This window comes from Myotis daubentonii, chromosome 17, assembly GCF_963259705.1.
Source record: "Myotis daubentonii chromosome 17, mMyoDau2.1, whole genome shotgun sequence".
In the NCBI taxonomy this organism is placed as follows: domain Eukaryota; kingdom Metazoa; phylum Chordata; class Mammalia; order Chiroptera; family Vespertilionidae; genus Myotis; species Myotis daubentonii.
Window position 1 is genome coordinate 12523662 of NC_081856.1, and position 23154 is coordinate 12546815.

Here is a 23154-nt window from a genome sequence, read left to right on the forward strand (position 1 = left end):
GAATAGGCGATTGAGATCTTTCCCTGGGACCTCCCCTATCATCTCTGCCCTTAAAACCCTGGGATGGAGGATCCAGTATGCTCTCCCTCCAGGATGGGTGCTGGTTCATTATTGATCAAGGGAAGGCTCACCACTGAATGATCAGAACAAGGACTGAGCTGGAGGCCTGATGGGAGAATGAATCAGACAGAGGTGAGTGGAGTTTAAATTTTTGCTGCATAGCTGTAGAGAGAATGATCAGAGATTTAACACAATCATCTTTTGATTATTGGTCAACATCTTACCTCCATGCTAAATGAAGCATTTGGGTGTTTAAAAAATTGTTTTGAAGTGACACAAAAACTGCATGTTTCTATTTCTGTAGCTAGAAAAAAAACTTGAGTGTCTTCATTGGTCTCTACCCAGCTCAGAAAGCTTTTCTTAGGCTTAGCTTACAATCCAAGGTCTCTGAGTCCTCAAAGATCACCCTCACTGTTACCAGATTCCTGTCAATTAGCTTAGCTTTCTACCAGCTGCTCTGCTTTGTAACCTGCCAAACCCAACTCATCCCTGACCTGCTCTGAAATAAGTCCTATAGTTTTTCCAGTGGTGAGGACAGATGCTAAAAATCTTGTTTAAAGAAAATGTATTATTAGAGCTATAGTATAAAAAGAGAAAGAAAGAGAAAAAAGAAAGCAAATCCTTGAAAGTAACATTGTGTTTTGGGGAAAAACTGATAACAGTCCATGACTTATGGCCATGAAAATGGCCTGCACCATTGAAATAAATTTAAAATGACTTAATTTTTGCAGGGTATAGTAAGAATGAATGAGTAAATTTCCTGGTCTTTAACCCAATTTAGTATGATAAACTTCTTGAATCCGGGGACTTAGACAAACTTGTGACGTAATGGAATTGCTTTTGGGGGCCCAAACCCTCAACTCTCTTGTTTTTACTCCTCCACCACTATGCCTGGCATCTTCTACTTGCCTCTGCATAAAATGTTATTTTCAAGAAAAAAACCAAGAATATGAATACATCTATTTCTGAAAAGGCTTCATATATACCAGTACTAGATTGAGGTTTCTTCCCACTATGATATCTGTGCTATTTTACATTTCACAGAGGATAATGCATTTAGTCAAAGAAATTATTATCTAATTACAGACTTTCAGGCAGAGTGATTCCAGGTGGGAGAAGCTGTACTAAGGACAACAGAGCCTTCCTTGCATGTTAGAATGACACTATGTTGGTAGCCAGCTTCTTTGCCCACCCCCCACCCCCCATAAAGCCAACTTCTAAGTCTAGTACAGTGAGACTTCAAATAAGTAACTGAACCCCTTTCCACCTGGTGTTTCCCCCATAAATCTAAGGAAATTGTTGGCTCACTCATTTTTGTGTCATGAGAATTTAAGAAAAAATTTAAGGAACTAAGAGACTTAAAAAAAAATAGCAATGGTTGTTGAGTAGGCTTTCCCATCAGATAGGGTCTACAGCTTCCTATCAAGAGGTCATGCAATGAAGTAAAGGTCATGCAATAGTCTTCTAAAATCCCAACTACTGTAGCCAAAACTATTAGGGATTTCTAGGAATTCAACATCTCCAGGACTAAGCAGTGTTAAATAATTAGCTATTAAGTAAAAATTTTAGGAAAGAGATGCAGATTCAGGATACTTTAACCATGTACATCGGGCCTACTAGCAAAAGCCGTGAGGCTGTAAACAGTTGCAGTCAAAAGATCAGTAGCCAACTGATATCGGAAAACCAGAAACACAAGAGAAAAACGGAACAGTGGTCACAGTGTGGAATCAGATGCATTTATTCCCGTTCCCTAACTCCTACTAAGAGATTCCAGTTTACCTACAGATAATCAAACTACCATAATTTTGTTTGGTTTTCCCCCAAAGTAATGTTTTTGGAAGAAAATGCCTGTCTCACAATGAACTTAGATGTGGTTCCTTTCCCCCGTGATTCTTTGATCTAGGTCTCCTAGAGAGAAAATTTATTTTGGAGGTGAAAAGAAAACTAATTATATACACGGGGCCACAGACAATTGTGATAAAATTACTAAAGACTTACTCTTATCTAGATTTACCACAACTGTGCTAGTAAATTACAGTGAAGTATGAGAAAAATGCACAAGCCATGTTCTGCAGTTCCATTTAAGGAAATTGGGTTGGGCAGTATTTCCAAACACTAATGGAACATATAAAAATCAGACACTGCTTAAAACGATAAAGTAAATATGTTAAAAATAGAAAATCAAGTCTCTATTCATCTTGAGTCCCCCCCCTCAAAGGAAGCTAACATACTCAAGGATAAAATGTCAATTTAAAACTTTTCTAATTTTTTCCAGGCGTGCAGGCTTGTGATATTTTTCACCACTCTCCCTTTTTGCACATGATCGTGATAGAAAAAGACAAATGTGGAAAATTTTTTAAGCAGAAAATAATTCCTTTTCTTTAAAAGCGAAGGCACACGTGATGTGCATTACTCTCGAAAGGGCCGCCTTCGTGATCTTGAAAGGCTAACTAATGTGAAAATTTCTTGGAAGTGAGGCAAGGAAGTTTTGTGAGCATAAAAGCTGGTAAACAGCACTTCTGCCCCAAAAAGAATAAAAAATATGTTTAAACCAGGACACTTAGAGGTTGGAAATACTAAAACTGAACATGTCCATGGCAACGAATGTAAACCTTCACAGGTGTAGCCTTTGGCATCAGACTTACTACCTTACGGAACGGCTCATACTTAATGGAGTCCCGTTCTAGTGATTTCCTTAGGGTCAAAACCTTCCAACTTACCTCCAAAGGGACAGAGTATTTTTAAAATGGAGATTTTTCCATAACTAAAATCCCATTAAAATGGGCCCAAGATGAACACGGCATATTCTCAAAGGTCAGTCATGTAGATAAATTATTGTGAGAAATACAGAAATATTCTACTTATGAAGTAATTTTCTCCTTTTGACTTCACTTCGCTGGTATGTCTATTTCTCCCATAAAGCAAAGGAGGTATTTGAGTGATGAGAAAATACAGTAGAAAGATGGAGAAACACAGCTCCCCTTGCGAGATGCCTAAAATACTCAGCTTTACCCACCACAGGTCAGCTAACCTAAACATAAGTGAACTGGGAAGGATGGGAACTCAGGCTCTCAGATGAGGTCCTGCTGGTAACCTGCTGTGCTATGTTTAAAATCTGCCAAAATAAAAATTAAAAAACGAGTTCATGAGAAATTGCAAATTGCAGTGGTATGTTCACAAAATGAATAGCCCCCCCCTTTTTTTTTTTATAACACTCTCCGATCTGTTTTGGTCCAGGATTTAATGAAGCAATAGGTATACCTAGCACCGAGGTCCTTGGTGTCAGATGCATAAGGATACTGCTCACTGCAGAGGACCTGCCTGCACAGCCTCCCACAACTCGGGGAGTTATGAACAGGGCCCACGTGTCAGGGGAGGAGACACACTGTATTTACGCTGAGCTGAATGAGAGAGGTCAGGGTATTTAAGTATGTCATAAACATCTCCTCCCTCTACCCTTACCACTTTCTCTCATACTGGACTGTCAGCCAAGGACTGACTGTCCAAGCAAAGGCCTTCTGATCCCGTGGAGAGGAAAGCAAGATGCTTTGACCGCTATTTAGAGGGGTGACTACACAGGCATCAGTGACCACAGACGCCTGGAGTGTTCTCAGTGCCTGTAAAGTACCAAGTGTCCCTCTGCTTTACCCAATATTTTATTTACTATTTTCAATTCCATATTACTTCGTTTTTCACATTATACTCCATGCGGGAAAACTCCTTTATATAACCGATCACAAAAGTTTTCCACAGAAAACATTTTTCTATGTGTCAATTAATAATCACAGTGACATATAAAGTAGGAACAGAAAATGATAGTCATGCAAAAATAGCCACTGCATTATTCTTATAAACAATTCTGACAATTAAATGTACAAACAAAACACGTAATTGTAGCTGATATTTCAGGCCCCCAGAATATCTAGATAATGAAGCCCTAAGTCTAATGGGGGGGAAGCACACGGTGACAGTTCAAGGAAGGGGCAATGTTCTCTATGTACAGACCCTGCCTGCTTCCCGAATGCCAACAGGTCGCTCAGGACAGGGAGCCAGGTGAGCTGGCCACAGCCCACAGGCCACGTGGTGTCACTCTTTCACGTTTCCTAAGGTAAAAGTTCAAACAGGAATATCTTCTAAGATCACATGGCATGTTTTGTTTTTATAAGAAAAGGTGAGGACGGCTTCACGGGGAGAATTTTACCAAAGAAGAACTAACACCTATCCTCCTGAAACTGTTCCCAAAAAATCCAAGAGGAAGGAACACTTCCAAGCTCTTTTTATGAGGCCAGCATTATCCTAATTCCAAAACCAGGTAGACATCACAAAGAAAGAGAATTACAGGCCAGTATCCCTGATGAACATAGATGCTAAAATCCTCAACAAAGTATTAGCAAATCAGATACAGAAATATATTTAAGAGATCATACACCATGGCCAAGTGGGATTTATCCCGGGGATGCAAGGCTGGTACAATATTCGCAAATCAGTAAATGTGATACATCACATAAACAAATTGAAAGACAAAAATAGCATGATCATATTAATAGACGCAGAAAAAGCATTCAAAAAAAAAAATCCAACACCCATTTTTGATAAAAACTCTCAGCAAAGTGGAATGGAGGGATCATGCCTCAACATAATAAAGGCCATATATGACAAACCTACAACCAACATCATACTCAGTGGACGAAAACTAAAATCATGTCCCCTAAGAACAGGAAAAAGACAGGGATGTTCACTTTCACTCCTGTTCGACACAGTACTGGAAGTCCTAGCCACAGTGATCAGACAAGAAGAAAACATAAAAGGCGTCCAAATTGGAAAGGAGGAAGTAACACTCACTATTCGCAGATGACATGATATTGTACATAGAGAATCCTAACTCCACCAAAAAAACTACTAGATTTTTTAATAAAGGAATTCAGCAGTGTAGCAGGATACAAAATTAACACCCAGAAATCGATGGCATTTTTATACACTAATAATGAATTCTCAGAAAGAGAAACTAAACAATCCCATTTACCATAGCAACCAAAATATTAAGATACCTACCTAGGAATAAACTTAACCAAGGAGGTAAAAGACTTTTACTTGGAAAACAGCAGGACGTTGAAAAAAGAGAGCGGAAGATATAAATAAGTGTTCCTGGATTGGTAGAATTAACATCATTAAAACGTCCATACTACCCTATAGCAATCTATAGATTCAATGCAAACCCTATTAAAATACCAATGGCATATTTCACAGATCTAGAACAAATACTCCAAAAATTTATATGGAGCCAAAAAAACCCCCCCGAAAAGCCACAGCAATCTTGAAAAAGAAGAAAAAAATTGAGGAATCATAATACCAGATATCAAATTATACTACAAAACCATTATAATCAAAACAGCCTGGTACTGGCACAAGTGCAGACATACAGATCAATGGAACCAAACAGAGACCCCAGAAATCAATCCAAACCACTATGCTCAATTAATATTTGACAAAGGAGGCAAGAGCATACAATGGGGTTAATCCAGTCTCTTCAATAAATTGGACAGATACATGCAAAAAAATGAAGCTAGACCACCAACTTACACCATACACAAAAACAAACCCAAAATGGGTAAGAATTAAATGTAAAAAGTGAAACTTGATCCTAGGAGAAACCATAGGCAGCAAAATCTCAGGCATCTCTTGTAGCAATATCTTTGCAGATATATCTCCTAGGGCAGCGGTTTTCAACCTGTGGGTCATGAACCCTTTGGGGGTTGAACGACCCTTTCACAGGGGTCGCCTAAGACCATCGGAAAACAAATATAATTACATATTGTTTTTGTGATTAATCACTATGCTTTAATTATGTTCAATTTGTAACAATGAAATTGGGGGTCACCACAACATGAGGAACTGTATTAAAGGGTCGCAGCATTAGGAAGGATGAGAACCACTGTCCTGGGAGAAAGGAAACTAAGGAGAAAACAAATGGGACCGCATCAAAGTAAAAGGCTTCTGCACAGCAAAAGAAACCACCAACGAAATGAAAAGGAAGCCCACTGGGCAGGAGAACTGTTTGGCAATGATGCATCTGATAAAGGGTGAATATCCAAACTAGGAGCTCACACAACTTAACAAAAGGAAAAGCCAATTAAAAAATGGGCAAAGGACTTAAATAGACTCTTCTCCAAAGTGGACATACAGATGGCCAAGAGACATATGAAAAAAATGCTTAAAATCACTGATCATCAGAGAGATGTAAATTAAAATGACAATGGGTTATCGCTTCACATCTGTCAGAATGGCTACCATCAACAAATCACAAGTGCTGGCGAGGATGTGGAGACAAGGGAACCCCTAGTGCACTGCTGGTGGGAATGCAGACTGGTGCAGCCATTATGGAAAACAGCATGGAATTTCCTCAAAAAATTAGATATGAAAACACAAATCAGAAAAAAATGTATGCACCCCTATGTTCATAGCACAATTTACAATAGCTAAGATATGGAAACAGCCCAAGTGCCCATCAGCAATTGAGTGGATTAAAAGCTGTGGTACATTAACACCACAGAATACTAGGCAGCAGTAAAAAAGAAGGATCTCTTACCCTTTGAGACAGCATGGAGGGACCAGGAGAGTATTATGCTAAGTGAAATAAGCCAGTCAGAGATACTTGTCGACAAGTATCACATGATCTCACTCATATGTTGAATCTAATGAGCAAAACAAACTGTTGAACAAAATAGATCCAGAGACATGGAAGCATGGAACAGACTGTCGAACCTCAGAGGGAAGGGATGTGGGGAAAGGGGGGGAGAAGACGAACCAAAGAATGTGTATGCATATATGCATAACCCATGGTCACAGACAATAGGGTGGTAGAGGCCTGGGGGAGGGGGGAGGGCTATAAGGGGTCAATGGGAGAAAATAAGGGAACATATGTAATACTTTCAACAATAAAGATTTCATTTAAAAAAAGGGTGAGATTGAAAAGTTTGACATTTATGTAAAAGTCCAATTTGTGTAAATAAAAAAGCTAGCCTATGTGTTTTTTAACCTTTCTAGAAATATGTAATTAGTTAATTCTAGATAAGTTTATAATGTCAGAATCCCCTTTCAAAAAGAAAAAAAAATATCACTGTTAATTTGAAAAATAAAACTTACTTTAAAGAAGAAATTATAAGAGAACCATTTTTTTCTGTTTTGGATAATATATAACTTTTATATAACATATAAAACATTTAACATTCGTTATATGTTTGGCTATGTCCTTGCCTAGCTTACTGTATTCAACTGTTTTAAGCTAATAGAACCGCATACCTTTACTCATTCATGAAATGTTCTGAACCTGCACAAATTACATTACTCTTGATGAGCACTGAATTGGATTCATCTTCTGGGGTTGCCTCAGAAAGCTTTATAATTCTGTTTGACTTAATTATATGGCTGGGGTGGAGCGAGGGGCAGGAGGGCATGGGGTAATATTAATATACCTCTAAGGTTGCACATTAATTTAAATAATAAGCAACAATGGCTGCTACAAAAATCACAATCTTATTGTCCAAAATCTTTACAATCAAATTAAAAATTGTCCCAGAAGTCATATTGTTAGTAGTTAAACTAAATATAAGCTTTATTGACTGTTAGGTGTATTATGGGTGAATTCCTGTGGCTAGAGGCCCTTAACTTTTGAACTTCCATTAAGTGGAAGAAAACAAAACAAAACAAAACAGAAAAACAAATAAGAAAGCCTCCCTTGGAAAGAATATAAATTAAGATACCGATAAATGGATTAGTGAGTGCTTCACTTTCTTAGTACGTTAACCAAACAACATGCCTCACGTTTGTGCTTAAATGCCATTTGAAAACAGTATTGAAATGATTCTACAAAAGGAACATTTCTGCCAAAACCGGTTTGGCTCAGTAGATAGAGCGTCCGCCTGCGGACTGAAGGGTCCCAGGTTCGATTCCAGTCAAGGGCATGTACCAGGGTTGCGGGCACATCCCCAGTAGGGGGTGTGCAGGAGGCAGCATATTGATATTTCTCTCTCATCGATGTTTTAACTCTCTATCCTTCTCCTTTCTTCTCTGTAAAAAATCAATAAAATATATTTTTTAAAAAAAGATATAATGATATACATAATGAATATATTTCTAAGACTAGCTATGACCTAGCTAGTCTTTCTTTCTTTCTTTCTTTCTTTCTTTCTTTCTTAACCTAGTCTTTATTTTTCTGCATAAGTTCAGGTAGACTTACTTCCTGGTTATTAATTTAGCCAATAAAATATATATTTTAAATTATTTAATGGCTTCACTCACTGAAATGAAGAGATTCAAATGTACCCTGTTCGTAGTTATTCGGCATCAGCTGCCTAACGTTACTAACTCATTAGACTGCCCTGGAAGTGACTTACTGTTTGAATTCTGTGGGAACCCGGGCAAGGAGGACGGCCCGTTCATTCCGGGGAGAAGGACCGGAGGAAGCGCAGGGAGTCCCGGGTAGGCAGCGGGGAGGCCGATGCCGTGGAGGGGGCCGCTGTCCACCATGCTGGGCTGCTGCACCGCCAAGCCCAGCACATCTGACGCTTTCTTGATCCGGTCCAGTTCTTGCTGCGCCATCAGCTGCCGAACGGTGGTCGGAGCCAAGTAATCCTTCTCCCGGTCCAGCTGGCTCCCCACGGTCTCCCTCACCTTTGCGATGTGCTGTTTGGAGAAGATGTGATCTCTGATGGACAAGCGGGCGGAATATTTCACCCCGCACAGCGTGCACTCTGGCTTGGTGCCTTCGGTCCCGCTCTGATTGATCATGAACGGCTTCCCGATGTTGATTTTAAATTTCTTCTCCTTGGCCCGTGCGTTCTGGAACCACACCTGGACCACGCGCTTGGGCAGGCCGATCTCGTTGCCCAGCATCTCGCACTCCTGCATGGTGGGCGTGCGGTAGTCCCCGAAGCACGCCTTGAGGACCTTGAGCTGCAGGTTGCTCATCTGAGTCCGGAAACGCTTGTGCCCCGGGCGGTCGTTATTTTTGGATTTGAAAGGGTTGCTGGACCCAAAAGGATTTGGGGAACTCGGGTCAGCGATGCTGGACGTTTCGCTGCGGTCGGCGTTGTCATCGGGGTCATCCGTGATGTAAAAGCTTTGGTCGTGGTCACCGTCTTTGTCGTTGAAATGCATGGAGGGGCTGGTGAGGGAGAAGAGGAATTTCTCCTCGCAGACCTCTGCGGTGGGTGTGGTTGCTGTTTTTGGCAAAGCGTCAAGAGTTTTGGGCTCTTTCGGCGACAGAGCCGGCTTCCCGTCTCCAGAACCGCCCAGGGTGCTTTCCACCTCGGCGTTGCCCTCGTCGCCCGTGGTGGCGTCGCTGATGGCCGTGTTGATGGACGACGTCTCATCGAAATCGGTCTTGCTCTGGTCGTACCCGGCCTCGGCGGGCGGGGCGCCCAGGTTCTCCCCGTCCTCGGGGCCCTCTGCTTTGAAGGAAGAAGGGCTGAGCAGGTTCTTGGGGGACAGCTCGGCCGTCTTGCTCACGGGCGTGGACACGGTCGAAGCCAACTCATTCTCGCTCGACAGGTCGATTTTAGTGAGCGGCAAAGACGGGTAGTCAAAGTAGATGTATTTCTGGGGGCTCTCCCCGCCCTCGTCCGCCGCTATCAGAGGGCTGGGGGGCAGGCTGTACCCCGCCTGCTTCCCCTCGTTCCAGTGCCGAGAGCGGATGTGGCTCTCCAGGGCCGACTTGGCCTTGAACAGGGCGCGGCAGAAGGGGCACCGCTTGTGCGACTGGGCCGGCCCCACGGCCCGGAACTGGCCTTTCCGCTCCCGGGCGCGCGTGTTCTGGAACCAGACCTGCACCACGCGTTTCTTCAGCCCCACCTCCCGCGCGATGTGATCCAGCATTTTGCGGGTGGGGTTGGAGTCCAGCAGGTACTTCTCGTAGAGGATCTCCAGCTGCTCGGGGGTGATGGTGGTCCGCAGGCGCTTGTCGCGGTGCTGGTCCTCGCCGCCGGGGCCGCCCTCCTTCTCGCTGCAGGTCTGGTCCTCCTTGTCCTCCAGCTTCCGCTTCAGGGACGCGGCCACGGTGGCGGGGGCCGCGGGGTGGGAGGCCCCCGTCTGGGGGCCCATCTGCGCCAGGGAGCCGCTCAGCAGCTGGCCGGTCATCAGGGGGCTGTTGGGGTCGAAGATCATGTAGGGCATGTCCAGGGGCCGCTCCAGGAAGGGCGAGTGGAGGAACTGGTTCTGCGCGGCGAGGAAATGCATGTGCTGGTGCTCCTGCCAGAGCTCCGGGCTCGGGAAGGCCACGGTGCACTGGTCGCACTGGTACTGCAGCAGCTGCGGAGGTAGGCTGTTCTGGAGCGGCGTCATGGACAGCGGCAGGGGGCTGGACGGCACCGGGGTCTGCGAGGCCGAGGGGGGTCGGCCCACCAGCGGGGGCTGCTTGGGGGGCTGGGGCGGGGCCGGCGGAGGGTCCGAGGAGGTGGGGGCCGGCTTGGTGCCGGGAGCCGGGGGGGCGGGGTCGCTCTGCTTTGGCTTTTCTGGGGGGTAGTCAGGTTTGGGGGAGGTCTTCTCGGGCTCAGGTTTGGGGGACGGAATGAGAGGGGTGCTCGCCCCGGAGCCGGAACCGGCCGCCGGGGCCGTGGCGGTTTTGGCCGCGTCCGCCTGGCCGGAGGCCGAGCAGTGCTTGTACACCACCTGGTCCGTGGCGTCCATGGAGTCTTCGGTCTGGCTCTCGTCCTGCGCGTCGTCGTCCTCGTCCTTGTAGCACTGCTTCTTCTGGTGCGTGATCAGGTCGAAGATGCGGGGGAACACCACGGAGCACTTCTTGCACTGGTACTGCATGTTGCTGGTGCGGATGTACCGCTCGTTCGTCAGCTCGCGCTTCTCGCTGTCCTTGGCCTCGGCCTGGTTCTCGTAGCTCTTGCGGGCCTTCTGCCGCGCGTTCTGGAACCACACCACGATGACCCGGGTGGGGAGGTTGAGGACGGTGGACAGCTGCTCGATCTCGTCGTCTTTGGGGTAAGCGTTGGTGTCAAAAAAGTCCTGCAGGACCCGCAGCTGGTAGTCGGTGAACCGGGTGCGGGACGACCTCTTGCTGAAAGCGGCGTCGGCCTTGTAGTGCTCCAGGGCGGCGGGCGGCGGGTCCAGGCGCAGGTCCTCCAGCACCGTGACGGGCGGGTTGCTGAAGTTGTAGGGCGAGTCCTTGTTGCGCTGCCGCTCCTTGAAGAGCGTGTTGCGGAACCAGTGCTTGATGACCTTCTGCGAGAGGCCCGACTTCTCCGCCATCTCCTGCACCTGCTCCTCGCTCGGGGAGTTGTTGATGTCGAAGTACGCCCTCAGGATCTTGAGCTGGTCGTCCGTGATCCTGGTCCGCGGGCGCTTGAACTGCGAGTGCCGCAGGAAGCTGGGGTCGAGCCCGAGCTGCTGCTGGCACAGCTGGGTGAGGTCGGCGGACAGCGCGTCCATCTGCGGCAGCGGCAGGGCCAGCTGCGGGGGGAGCGCCGGGTGCTGCACGGGCTGCATCATGATGGAGGGGAAGAGCGGGAGGTCCAGAGACACGGGCAGCTGGACCTGCGGGGGGGCCGAGGGCGGCGGCGGCGGGGGAGGCGGCGGGGGCGGCGGGGGCGGCGGGGGTGGGGGCGGCGTGGGGGGTGGCGCCTGCAGGGGGGCGGACACGGAGCTGGGCATCTTCACTGGCCCCAGGGGGGCAGGCTGCGGGGGCGCCGGGGGCAGCGGGGGAGGCGGCGGCGGAGGCGGCGTTTCTGGCGAAGGTGGCGAAATCGGGTAAAGCTTGTCATAGGCCTCCCGGTACTGGCGAGCGAATCTCTCCAGGGCTCCGTAGGGGAAAAACTGCCCGTGCACGTGCTCCTGGTGGCTCTTTAAAATGAGGACATTGGAGAAGAGTTTCCCACACGTCCCGCACTCCAGCTTGTCCGAGCTGTCCCCGTCCCCGCCCCGGCCCTTCTTCTGCACCTTCTGCCGGTTCTCGTTGTACTGGATGACCAGCTCGAACCCGAAGTTCTCCAGCAAGGCCTTGGCCGCATTCCCCCTGGCCCCGGAGGCGATCCTCGGCGGCGGGATGGCTGGTTCCAGGGACTTGGGCTTCTTGGAGTCTTTGCCTTCTCTGAGTCCTTCCCCTTCGCTGGTAAATTCTGGCTTTGGTTTGTCTTGCTTCTCCGCACTCTCTTCAGCCTCCTTGTAAGAGGGCCCCTCCTTGGCGGCCGGGCAGTCGGCCCCCGCCAGGCTGGCCGGGTCCGGTTTGGGGAGCTTGCCGGCGGGCTGCGGCGCCGGCTGCGGCGGGGGCGGCTTCTGAGACGCCAGCGGCGGCGGCGCGGCCTGGTACTGCTGTGCTTGCTGCTGCAGGAGCTGCAGCTGCGTTTGGCCGACGTGATGCTGCGTCTGAATCTGCTGCTTCAAGTCTTCGAGCAAGGACCCGGCCATGCCCGTCATGCCGGGCATCCCGAACGCGGCGGAGCCGGGCAGGCCCAACTCCGGCCCCAGGCTGAACTCCGCGCCCGGGATGTAGAAAGGGAAGAGGAACGGAGGCTGCTGGAACTGCAGCAGAGCCTCGGGGGTCATGGGGAAGTGCGGCAGGAAGGCGGGGCTGAGCAGCTGCGGCTGGAGGAAGACCGCCTGCGCCTGCTGCTGCAGCTCGTGCTGGAGCTGCGCCTGAGCCTGTGCGGCTGGCTGCGGCGGGCGGCGCGGCGGCTGCGCGGACAGGACTTCCGGGGTTTGCTTTTTACTTAATTCTTTGGCATCGAAGTGGGTATCTTTGCTGCTGACGGAGGCCAAACTCAGGGACTCCAACATCCCTGGGCCGGGACTGCCCACGCTGGCGGCGAGGCCGGGGCCGCCGGGCTCCAGCTTGGCGGCCCTGGCCTTGGTCTGGTGGAGCACCGACCGCATGTGGATTTCCAAGGTCGAGCTTTGGCTGTAGGCGACGTTGCAGATGCTGCACTTGTAGGGTTTGTGGTCGGCGCCGCTGCTGGTTTCTTGAGGAACGGGACTGGAGGCCTCCTGCAACACCTTTTTCAACTTATGCAGATGAGAAACGGAATTATAATGGACCAAGAGGATGTTCTTCTGGGTGAAGGACTCTTTACACACTGTGCATTTATACGGGCGGGAAGGGTCGAGGAACTTTTCCATCGTAAAGTTGGGCCCTTTTCTGAAGGGCAAGGTCCGCTTTGGTTCAGAGCCCATGTCATCAGGAATGGAGCTGCTGTCACTCCCCACGGGACTCGCCTTCCCCTCCTGGTCGACCTCGTACTCCCTCTCCATTTCCTGCTCCAGGGCGTGGTCGTCCGGGGCCAGGCCTTCGCTCTCGGCCCAGAGCTCTCCGTTCACGGGCAGGGAGGCGGACAGCTGCTGGAGCTCGGCTTCGCTCAGCTCGGGGTGGCCCGCTTCCAGGTGTTTTTTTAAAGCCTGGAATGTACGGAAGCTCCGCTGGCAGAGATTACACATGGTGGCGGCCCGGATCGCGTGGTACTGGGAATGGATCTGAAGCTTCTGCATCGTCTTGAAGGCCAGGCTGCAGTGGTTGCAGCGGTACTTGTACACGTGGCGGTCGGAAACCGACAGCGGCTGCCGCTTCTGCTGCTCACTGAGTGGATCTGGTAGGGTGTCGGGGATTTTCACATCCTTGCTGCCATTTTTGTTCCATTCGGACACATCCATGGCTTCTTTAGCTGGTTTCTGCTCCTCGCTCTTTATTTCCACGCTGGCCTTTGCATCGTCAAGACCTGCCATACTTTTGTCATCCATTGGACTCTCGCCTGTGCGGGAGAAAGCACAAACAGATCGCTTACAGGGAGAAGGGACACAGGCTGATAAATATTGTAAGTAGGAACCTCTACAGGTTTCTGTTTAATTGATTCGTTAGAGAAATATTTATTGAGCAACTACTACGTTGCAAGCATTGTGAGAGGCACTGTGGATACAAAGGTGAATATCAAATCACCTCTGACCTTGAGGAATTTCAGGATACGGAAGAAAAGAACTCAAAGGTAATTGCAGTATGCTGCATACAATCAGTGTGAAACCAAGGGCCAGGCCTCAGTGTCCAGGAATTAGAGCAAAGAATATTCTCGGTCATTGACACTCAGCAGTGACAGACAGCCAGACACTAACTATGCATGGAAAACGATGGCTCTTGGGATATATTTTTCCTCTGTGCCTTTGTTCTAACTCTTTGATAGTAAAAACCTTGGCACTCCACCACAAACGCAAGCCTTGAAGCGTGCTTTCTGCAGACCACAGTCACAGGCGGGCATACCTGAATACTTCCCCGACCCCTCGGCTGTGCCGGCTGCAGGTGTGTCCCGCTCTGATTTCTCAGAGGCAGCTGCGGGCAGCAGCAAACTGTTTGGCATCATCACATCGGGCACAGGCACCTGTGAAGAACAAAGGGGCTCATGTCAAAGGTCCCCCAACATTCAAAAATGCCACCAAAGCTGCCATTGGGCAGTTGCGTCCCACTTAGATTTTCCAGCCAAAGCAGGGACACTTGGTGGCTCTTACAGGCCACTGCTCTCCCTTCCAATTTCAGATCAACACCATTACAATGCTATATTCTTTCTTTCCCTTTTTAAAGCTGTTTTTGTAGGTCTATGTCTTTATCCTGATACTCAAAGTTTGAAACTCAATGTGTCCATGTGACTCATCTTTATGACATTATAAACATGAGACTGTAAAATATGTGTTACTGAATAATCTATGCCCGTATCATATTTATTTTCCTAGCAAAAGAGACAACAGAGGGGCCTTGGACTGTGATTTCTGTAACACAGTCAGGGAAACAACTTTGCGTCGCGAAGAAGAAATACATTCCTATGGACCGATAAGTGCAGATTTGGTGTTCTACCTTTCCAGAGATTACGTCACACGCATGTCAACATGTGGGGTCCTTACTGTCATGAGCAGCTTCTCCACGCAGTCCGGGGAGACGCTGTGCAGGTGCGTCAAGTGCAGCTGCAGGTGCATCTTGTTGCTGAGGACGTCCTGGCAGAGGGGACAGCAGACGACCGGCTGCACCGAGTGCTGCGACAGGACGTGCATCTGGATGCGACTTTGGTCCCTACTATTGTAGTTACAATAAGGACACTGATAGAACTGGAAGACAGTGAATAGACATGGCATATGCTATCATTAGTCTGAGAGGGCTTCAGAGCATCAGCAGGAATACCGAGGGCTCATCTGTCACCAATCACATTTGTCACCATGCTACGTTTCAATAGCATGGAATCGTTGGGGGCTCTAACACTACCAGGAGCAATAAGAAATAAATTAAAATTTAAAATAGGTTTATATAGCAAAGGGAGGAAAAAATGTATTTACCTGATCGTGACAGAATTTATGGTCCTCTGTAGCTTTTGATCGTTTTGTTGTGACATCTTCTTCCTTTGCCAGCAAGAGTGGCGGGGTCACACCCGCCACACTGACTTTCAGCTCCTTTTCTGGTGTGATTATTCCTGATCCCACCCCAAAAAAACAGAACGTGTCAACTTCAAAAGACTAACAACGTCAAACCTGAAAGATTCTATGTTTTTCATCTAGCGCTGACTCTAAACTCACAGAACCACAAAAGGAACTGGACAAACACTTATAAATGATGCTAATCTCAAAAGGCAAGATGCACACTTCTTTGTGTCCACTGACTAACTGGACTTTATAAATATATTTTAAAATGTACTCCTGTCTCATGTTTAGATAACCCTCGATGACCTTGAGAGACTCATCAATAACACGTGCTCACTGGTGTCTCAGGCTGCCTTTATCACATTAAAGCAAATCTACTCCCATTCACAAATGCTAACTTAGAAAATAATTCGTTTTACTCATGTTGAATTGCCTATCTCTTTTCTAAAATTCTTGATCACAGGAAACATTTCAAAATTCTGAGAAGAGCTAACTACTTATAATTCAGAAACAAAGACAGCATTTTTATGTGGTGAATATAGGACTTAAACATTAACTATACATGTCTCCTGCTGTTTTTATGATTTACTCTTTGCTTTACATGTTAGGCTGTACATATAACATTTATAGTTCACATCTCAAGAAGATGGCTGTTTTATGAGGTTAATCCAAATATTCAGTGTTAAGGGGGTTTAAAATTTTGCCTAGATAAGCAATGTCACGTATAGGAGCCTCACACACATCAAAGAAAAAGAGTGTGATTCTAATTTCCCAATCTAACAGAAAATTCTTTCCAGCATCCATTTTCCCGATAATCTCCTCTGTGAGGCTGGATATTACAGCGACATTGGGTAGGCATGTCACATACATCTCACGACAAACACAAAACCTCATTTACCAGCCATTCCAATCTCATCATAGCACGGCGTCATCTGACCTTTTTTCTGCTGTTTATTATGAGTATTTCTAATTTTAACTTTCAATTTTCACCATCTTCCAGTCAATTTGCAACTAAATTATTTCCAGGGTGAGGATACTATCACTGGACAACTGGGTGCAAATACATGTTGAAATGCAATGAAGCTAAACCATTGATTGCTATCAGACCCCGCGTGAATATAGAGTCTGGGCGTAATCTGATTGTAGGCTGTGCATGAAGATTTATCTTGATTTTTTTTTTCAATCCACATACGGTTCATATAAATGAACAAATTGCACCTTATTGCGAAATAGCCCAGTTTTAATTTAAAAATAAGGTCAAGGATGTTGGAAACAAAGTAAAGATGAACCAAAAACTACATTCTTTTTTCAATCCTGGATAGAGATGATGCATGTTTAAAACATATAAACATTTTCAGAAATTTTGAATTCTGAAAGAAATTTAAAAGCAAGCATTTTAAATTTTGGACTCCAAGGACACCGAAATTAAAGTAGACTTTCAATGACAGAATGACAATCATGGTAGGTATAGATTTGGTGATGTTTTCAAATAATTATACTGATTTCTAGATTTACAAACATTAGATTTTATTTGAATTGTTACATGTGCCCTATATCTACAGATGCCTTGGAGAAATTTAGGTTCCTTCTAGATATTTGAAAAAATAGCTGATCACATTTGTATTTGAATGAACTTAAATTTGAATATAGACTGAAGACCTTCATTATATCGATAAACACAATCCAAGCATTTGCTATCCAAAGATATGTCAGAAACAGGAATGTTTATTTCATAATTAATTATGGCATCAAAAAATAGGTTTTTCTTTCTCAAAGCAGAATGTGCTTTGTGGTGTTGTATTTAAAGTGCTAAAATATTCAAGATAATAATATGATATATAATGTTTGCAAATAAAATTTAGGGCTTAAAATGTCAGTTCAAGTTGTATAAAGTGATTGTCATTCGCATCAGGAATGTTTATCCCTCGCTTTCTTCTTTGAGATGAGAAGATTTTTTTTAAGTCCCCCATTAATGAGTAAGAATATGCTCCTTTAAGCATCTAATACTCTCATATTCCCCTATCATTCCTTTGTGCACATGGTAGAATAAGACATAACCAAATTATAAGCTTGTCCATTTCCCTATGCTATCAAAGACTGTCATACACAAATTAAAAGAGAATTTACATGACTCTTGTTGCCTGCAGACCCTATGGGGTATCAGCAATCAAAAAACCCTTCCAGAAACTTTTAAATCTATTAAATGAGAAGCTATGGCCTTATTATAATAAGCATAAATATTCTAATATTGGTACATGATCAAAAAACACTGATTTTTAGCTATGAGACATTTTACTACAACTATACTATAAATCAGTGATGGCGAACCTATGACACGCGTGTCAGAGGTGACACGTGAACTCAATTTTTTTGGTTGATTTTTCTTTGTTAAATGGCATTTAAATATATAAAATAAATATCAAAAATATAAGTCTTTGTTTTACTGTGGTTGCAAATATCAAAAAATTTCTATATGTGACACGGCACCAGAGTTAAGTTAGGGTTTTTCAAAATGCTGACATGCTGAGCTCAAAAGGTTCGCCATTACTGCTATAAATTGAGGTACATATTTGGTATAATAAATCCACGTTATTTTTATGCTTATTAATATTCATTAATGATGTAGTTGCTTTTGAATTTAGTGACATTTGTGCTGCATCAAGAAAATAAAAGTTTTAGGGTCATTTTATAGCCATTGCAGTGGCTATTGGCTATAGTATTCCACCCTGTATATAGGTCAACTTCAATATTTTTTGTGTGTAATGAACTTAATTAAACCATGATCTTAGGAAAGCTAGAAGCTGTGTAAAGACCATTTTATTTTACATTAAAAAGAAGCATAAATACAAATTAGATTCCACCACCCCCAGCTGTGTCTAGGCACTCCAGAAATGCATGCCACTGAGAGGAAGAAGCAAGAATGCTGAGCTGGAATAACACAGGACAGAAACAGACCACAAGGACAGGCAGGTCATCAGGGTTATTTGCAAAGTGATGGAAATCACATTTCATGATTGTGAGCTTTTCCTACTTTTCAAGAAGGTGTAATCTCAGGGACTATGGCCTTCTTGGTAAATTGCAAGGACTCGACTTCAAGGTCTCTCACTAAATTGTTTTATTCTAGAAATATATTAAATAAGGGCCAATTTTAGGAGAGTTTTGATTAAGTTCTGTGATTACTCATAGTTTACGCCTACAACTTTATTTGAAATAAATCCAGTTTGATACCCTAGAGAAAAATTTTAGGTGAGATAATTCATTTTGTGTTCGTTAAGGACATCATAATATCCTCTAAAAACAATGCTCTTTTAACATACTTAAACTAAGAAATGCAGTCTCATTACAAGTAAGCACTGCCATATAGATGAGCCAATTAACTGTCAGTTATGTGGTTATGTAACTTGCATGAGATAACAATATAAAAATGACATAATTCATTTCCATTCAGATGCTGCCTACTTAATAATTTTCAACCTTTAAAATACAGAAGGTTGTAAAATGGTTTATACTCATAATAAATGAGGAAAATCCAATAACACATATGTACTCAAAGCAAATCTTGAAAAAACAATAAAACAAAATAACAGTCATTTTAAATATTTTATGAATCAATGTATTTGATAATATTTGAATACTATAAAACTTGAATCTAACAGAAGAGGTTATTCAATGCCAAATAATTCCAAATGATAATTACCAGTACAGTATTCTTTCTAATGAGACTGGAATGAAAGGATAATTTTAATTGCAATAATGAAGGTTAATTTCCATCTTTCCTCGTGTTTACTCCCTTATTAAAAAGTGGTCCCCTTAGCCATGGCAGAGACATATTACATTTTCAATGCAAATGTATTAATCTGGATAAACTCTATATTAATTCTTGTACTGCACAGAGCTGTAATTTGGATTATAATTAATCTAAAGTGGCACTAGATTTAAATGACAATATAAATGAGGCATTAGGAGGCTTTTCTGTTATGAATGAATATTCAACAAATACAACTTGCATATTGCCAAGTCTCATTTTGAAAGCTCAAGTCCTGGAGATTAATGTGCGCAACTCTGCACAACAGCTTACACAAACAGGGTCTTTCTAACACGTGTTAATTCCTTCCTGTCTCAAAAATTCAGTGCTCAAGTGGAGACACGCTGTTTTCCCATCTAACACACTAAGATAGTGATTAATTTTGCTCGTATTTCTTGACATTTATAACTGACATAAGAAGAAAAACAATATATACATAAGTGGTTATTCAATCTTTAGCAATATTTACAAGGAAAAAAATCCATGTAATAGTTTTTTCACCTAATCAGATTCCATTTAGAAGGCAGAAAACTTGGTTAAAAGTTCATGCCAGTTGTCAATAACAAGAATTGTCTTGAAGTCTGGGAGGTTTCAAAGCTAAATATTTGCATCTCAGTAATTTCTTTTAGTTAGTTTTAAAGTTCATTTTTATCCGTTTAGATATACCTGGGGAGGCATTTCTGCAGGGATAAAATGGGTTTTAAACAACTCCCCTTTCACAATGCTCTGTGTCCTCTCCTGTGCTCCAGTCCTGTTTCAATGGCACCAGTAGGCACATAAGAAGGGACAGTCACTCATCAGGCCATTAGGAAGTGATGAGCCCATCATTTATGCAGAGAGATGAACTTTACTGGTGGGGATGGAGTGCCTGTGTCTGAGGTGGTGTTCCAGCTAAGACTCCTCCCTCAATGTAAGATTGGAGCCATTTTCAAGAGATTCCAGAATCCATCCTTCATAGGGTGTTAGATATTTAAAACCAAGCATGTCACGCACCTGAGTATCAGAGGGCAATCAGTGTAACACGAATGTGCTGTGTTTCACATGTTCTTCTGAAGTCTGAGGGCAGGGGAGGGGGCGCTCCTCTACAATCTCTGTCAGTATGACTGTGAGAGGGACACCACTGAACACAGTCAGGACCCTGCCCTTCCAGAAGCAAGCAGGCAAGCAGCGGGCCCTGATGAGGTCCATCCTCCAGAGTGAATCAACTGACTACCTGGCTATTTCCAACTCTTCAAAGGAGGTTTAGACAGCACTACCCTTGACCTTAACCAATTGCCAGGTACTTCAAACTCCTGGTCAGTAACCCCAAGAGCTGAGTTCCTAACACACAGCTGTGGCATCCTTTTCACATTGCTTTCGGCTCAATACCAACCTCACATCTTCTTTGTTTAAGGCAAATTGGAATCATATGTTCACCACTAGATCCTCAGCGCAAATTGAAGTGGCGCTTTCCCACTGGACTCCTGAGGGCAATTTAGCATCGAACGGCGAGGGGTGGGAGCAGGGAGGCCCTTGGAGTAATTTTTGAAGGGAATGCAAAAGCAAGATACGCAAATGACTGAATTACAAATGTGGGATAATTCAGGCTTAAATGGACTTGCACATGAAAATGGTAGATATATATCTTTTTGCACAACCCAATGTCTTCATCGTGAAAACGAGCTTCTTTCTGGGAGGCTGTCACTAGAACTCAAGGAAAAGATAGATGACTACCTGAAGCTAATAGGCTTGAACCCGTTGCAGCAGTTGCCCTGCTTCAATGAGCCCAACATAATAAAACTAGGTACAGCGTGCAGCAAAAGTAGCCAATGTAATATTTATTCATCGCGACCGTAGATTTCCATCTCATACATACAAAGTATGGATGAAGTCATATATTTGCCAAATCAAACACAGGAAAAGCCTTAGGTATCCGCACCAGATGCTGGCCTAGGGTTTGTTTGTGCACAAGTAAATGTCATGACATGAAGGTTTGTTTTCCGAGACAGTAGCTTTCATTACTGGGATTTGTCTATTCTAGAAGATCAAAATTACCCAGCATCTAATCCCTTTTCAATGATATTTCCTCTTTCTTAGGCTGAATCATCTGTAAACTTTTTTCACTGGATTTCGTTTGAAATGCTTCAAATAGATGCCCTTAAAAAGGGCAAATTCCTGAGTGTACATTGTAAAAAAAAAAAAAAAGCGAGGAAAAATAACATTTATTTTTAGGGTTACGTGGTTGGTGTGTGTGTGTGGAGGGGTGTCTGTGATTGAATGAAAAAATCCAAGTGATATCTAATCCTGCGCTTATGAAAAATTAATATGCCATCAGAGGAATCACAAGTATAGCTAAGATTAATGAAAGGCGCTTAAAAAATTACAAGCACACAAACTGATTTGATTAAAAAATAATCTCGCTGGTCGTCCTGTAATATTCTTCAACTTACCCACATCTATTCTGTCAGATGGTTATGATTAAAAATAGGTCAATGGGAGGCTACTGATAGAAGTCACATGCAAAATGCGCATGGATGGATAGTAGTGGAAGTGTTAGACAGTTTCAAATGAATAAAAGCTTTTAATAAGTGTGGGGATGGGGTGAAGGCAAGGCTGATTTGGGGGTGTGGGGTGGGGGAAGAAAGGGGAAAGAGTTTAGCATCTTACCGGGGTCTTTACTGGAGGAGTTTTTGCCTTCACCAGGGTCTCTCTCATTTGTGTCTTTCTCATCCTCTTCAGCCACCGGTGTCGGCTTAACAGGTCCTTCTGCCTCCTCACTTGGTTCTTCTGTTCAGAAAGGCAGACTGGTCAGTAGGATTGGGAACCCCCCCCCCCAAATGCACACTCAAATAATTACGTGACCATTTACAAACTTGGTCACCTATGAACCATCTGCAGACACCCATTCTCAAAAGAGGACATACATTTATTCAAAACTTCAGAACCTGATGATGGTACCAATGCAAATGTTTATCTCAAGCAACTTCTTTTATATCCACTGAGCACATGGGCCTGTACTAAAAGAGAAGAAATCACTTTAAGCACAGGTGAAGCCAGGAAAGCTGGAAACATGGGTGGGAGGCAGTTCTGTCATAATAGAAGCTTCTAAGCCACATGGACCCCCTGTTCCATGGACTTGGGTAGATGGCAGAACAAACCAAATCCCTAGAAAAAAAATCCTCCATGAAAGGATGGGACAATGATGGGTTAACTCTAAGACAGGTGTTCCTCCTGCCTTCAGTCCCTGGACCCCAGAGGAATTCTTTGGAATTCATCTGCGTAGGATCTCAAAAGTTCAGTTGCACTGGGATTTGTTTTTCTCTATAGGGGGAGCTATACAGGGCACAGGACATAAGAAGGTCTATTTCTTCTATGACAACCACATCACCCCACACCTCATTCACGGGTTCACACCAGCTAGATTACATGGAAATCCTCATAGTAACTCAACCCTATTTAATTATTCTGTAAATCTGAGGTGTGCCGCTGCCGGTGGGTTAATCTGTTTATGCAGTTAGCCTCCGTGCTGGATCTGGGCAGCACTAATCCGTGAACGGCCCACTGTTCTCCTCTAGCCTGTGATCATTTGTCTCTCACTGTGCTGATGTCACATTTTAATGAATTTTTAGCAATCCGAGTCATGCCAGATAGCCAGACTTGCACCTCCCCGCAGCAGGGCATGCTGTTTTCACGGCAGCACAAAATAATAAAAATAAAAATCATATTCCCCCGTCCAGGTAGGAATTACAGACATGAGGAGGAGGAGGTAAAATGGGATTTGAAGCGCCAGGCTGCTCAATTTCATAAAATCTTTAATGACCAAATAAATTAACCCTGGAAAGGCAAAAGGTCGCCGCCACATATGCATACACGTGTCTATTTGCTTTTGATAAGCAGAGCTTTTATGCGGAGAACATGATACA

General features: G+C 44.5%; 1 protein-coding gene across 4 annotated transcripts in view; it reads right to left on the minus strand.

The window, feature by feature from the left end:
- The window catches only part of ZFHX4 (zinc finger homeobox 4), a 185164-nt gene that overhangs the window by 5323 nt on the left and 156687 nt on the right, over positions 1-23154 (minus strand). For all 4 annotated transcript variants that reach the window (XM_059672833.1, XM_059672830.1, XM_059672831.1 and 1 more), the window contains exons 6-10: positions 21899-22018; positions 15367-15500; positions 14941-15141; positions 14306-14423; positions 8454-13805 (exon numbers count right to left, since the gene is read on the minus strand). In XM_059672833.1, coding sequence (XP_059528816.1) covers positions 8454-13805; positions 14306-14423; positions 14941-15141; positions 15367-15500; positions 21899-22018 — 5925 coding nt within the window. The remainder of the gene's footprint in view (positions 1-8453; positions 13806-14305; positions 14424-14940; positions 15142-15366; positions 15501-21898; positions 22019-23154) is intronic.